We start from the raw sequence: 581 nt of genomic DNA on the forward strand, positions 1-581 counted from the left end.
CAGGTATTTCAAAAACAGTTTTATACATTTTCCTTAGATTCAAAGAATGACAGTGTTCTAATGGAATGTTACTTTTTATAGAATTTGCGTTATCCAGAGAGTGTCTGCAGGAAGAATGATGAAGTAACTGTGAGTGACATAGCTTGTGAGTCCTTGCTAAGACTGACCAAGTTCCCTTTTCTTCCAGCACAATTATATGAAAACCATGGTGGGCCTCCAACAGTCACACAGAAAATAGTCTCATCAATAGCTTGAAGACCAGCGACTCTAGTCGGTTCTAAGGAAGCTGCTAAACCACATGCTCAGAGCTCCAGCCACTTGCTCTGCTGCAAGCTAGGACCAAACCCAGAGAACACACAGTTGTCTGCCTGCTAGGATGAACATCCTCCAAAGGACACCCTTGCTTGTCTCCACAGAATACTTTTGATTTTAATTTACTACCACATGTAAAAATCAAGATAAAATTACTTTCTTAACTGCTAAGCCATCTCTCCAGTGATAAAATTACTTTCTAGTTTGGATTTATTTATTTTTTTATAATTTATTTATTTATTAAAGATTTCTGTCTCCTCCCCACCACC

At 38.2% G+C, this 581-nt stretch overlaps 1 protein-coding gene across 1 annotated transcript in view; it reads left to right on the forward strand.

Moving 5' to 3' along the window:
- The window catches only part of Kif9 (kinesin family member 9), a 56490-nt gene extending 56015 nt beyond the window's left edge, over positions 1–475 (forward strand). Inside the window, exon 19 of the mRNA XM_026779108.1 lies at positions 188–475. Coding sequence (XP_026634909.1) covers positions 188–238 — 51 coding nt within the window. The 3' untranslated portion in view covers positions 239–475. The remainder of the gene's footprint in view (positions 1–187) is intronic.
- The last annotated feature ends 106 nt before the right edge of the window (positions 476–581 follow it).

This window comes from Microtus ochrogaster, chromosome 5 (assembly GCF_000317375.1).
Source record: "Microtus ochrogaster isolate Prairie Vole_2 chromosome 5, MicOch1.0, whole genome shotgun sequence".
NCBI classification, from domain to species: domain Eukaryota; kingdom Metazoa; phylum Chordata; class Mammalia; order Rodentia; family Cricetidae; genus Microtus; species Microtus ochrogaster.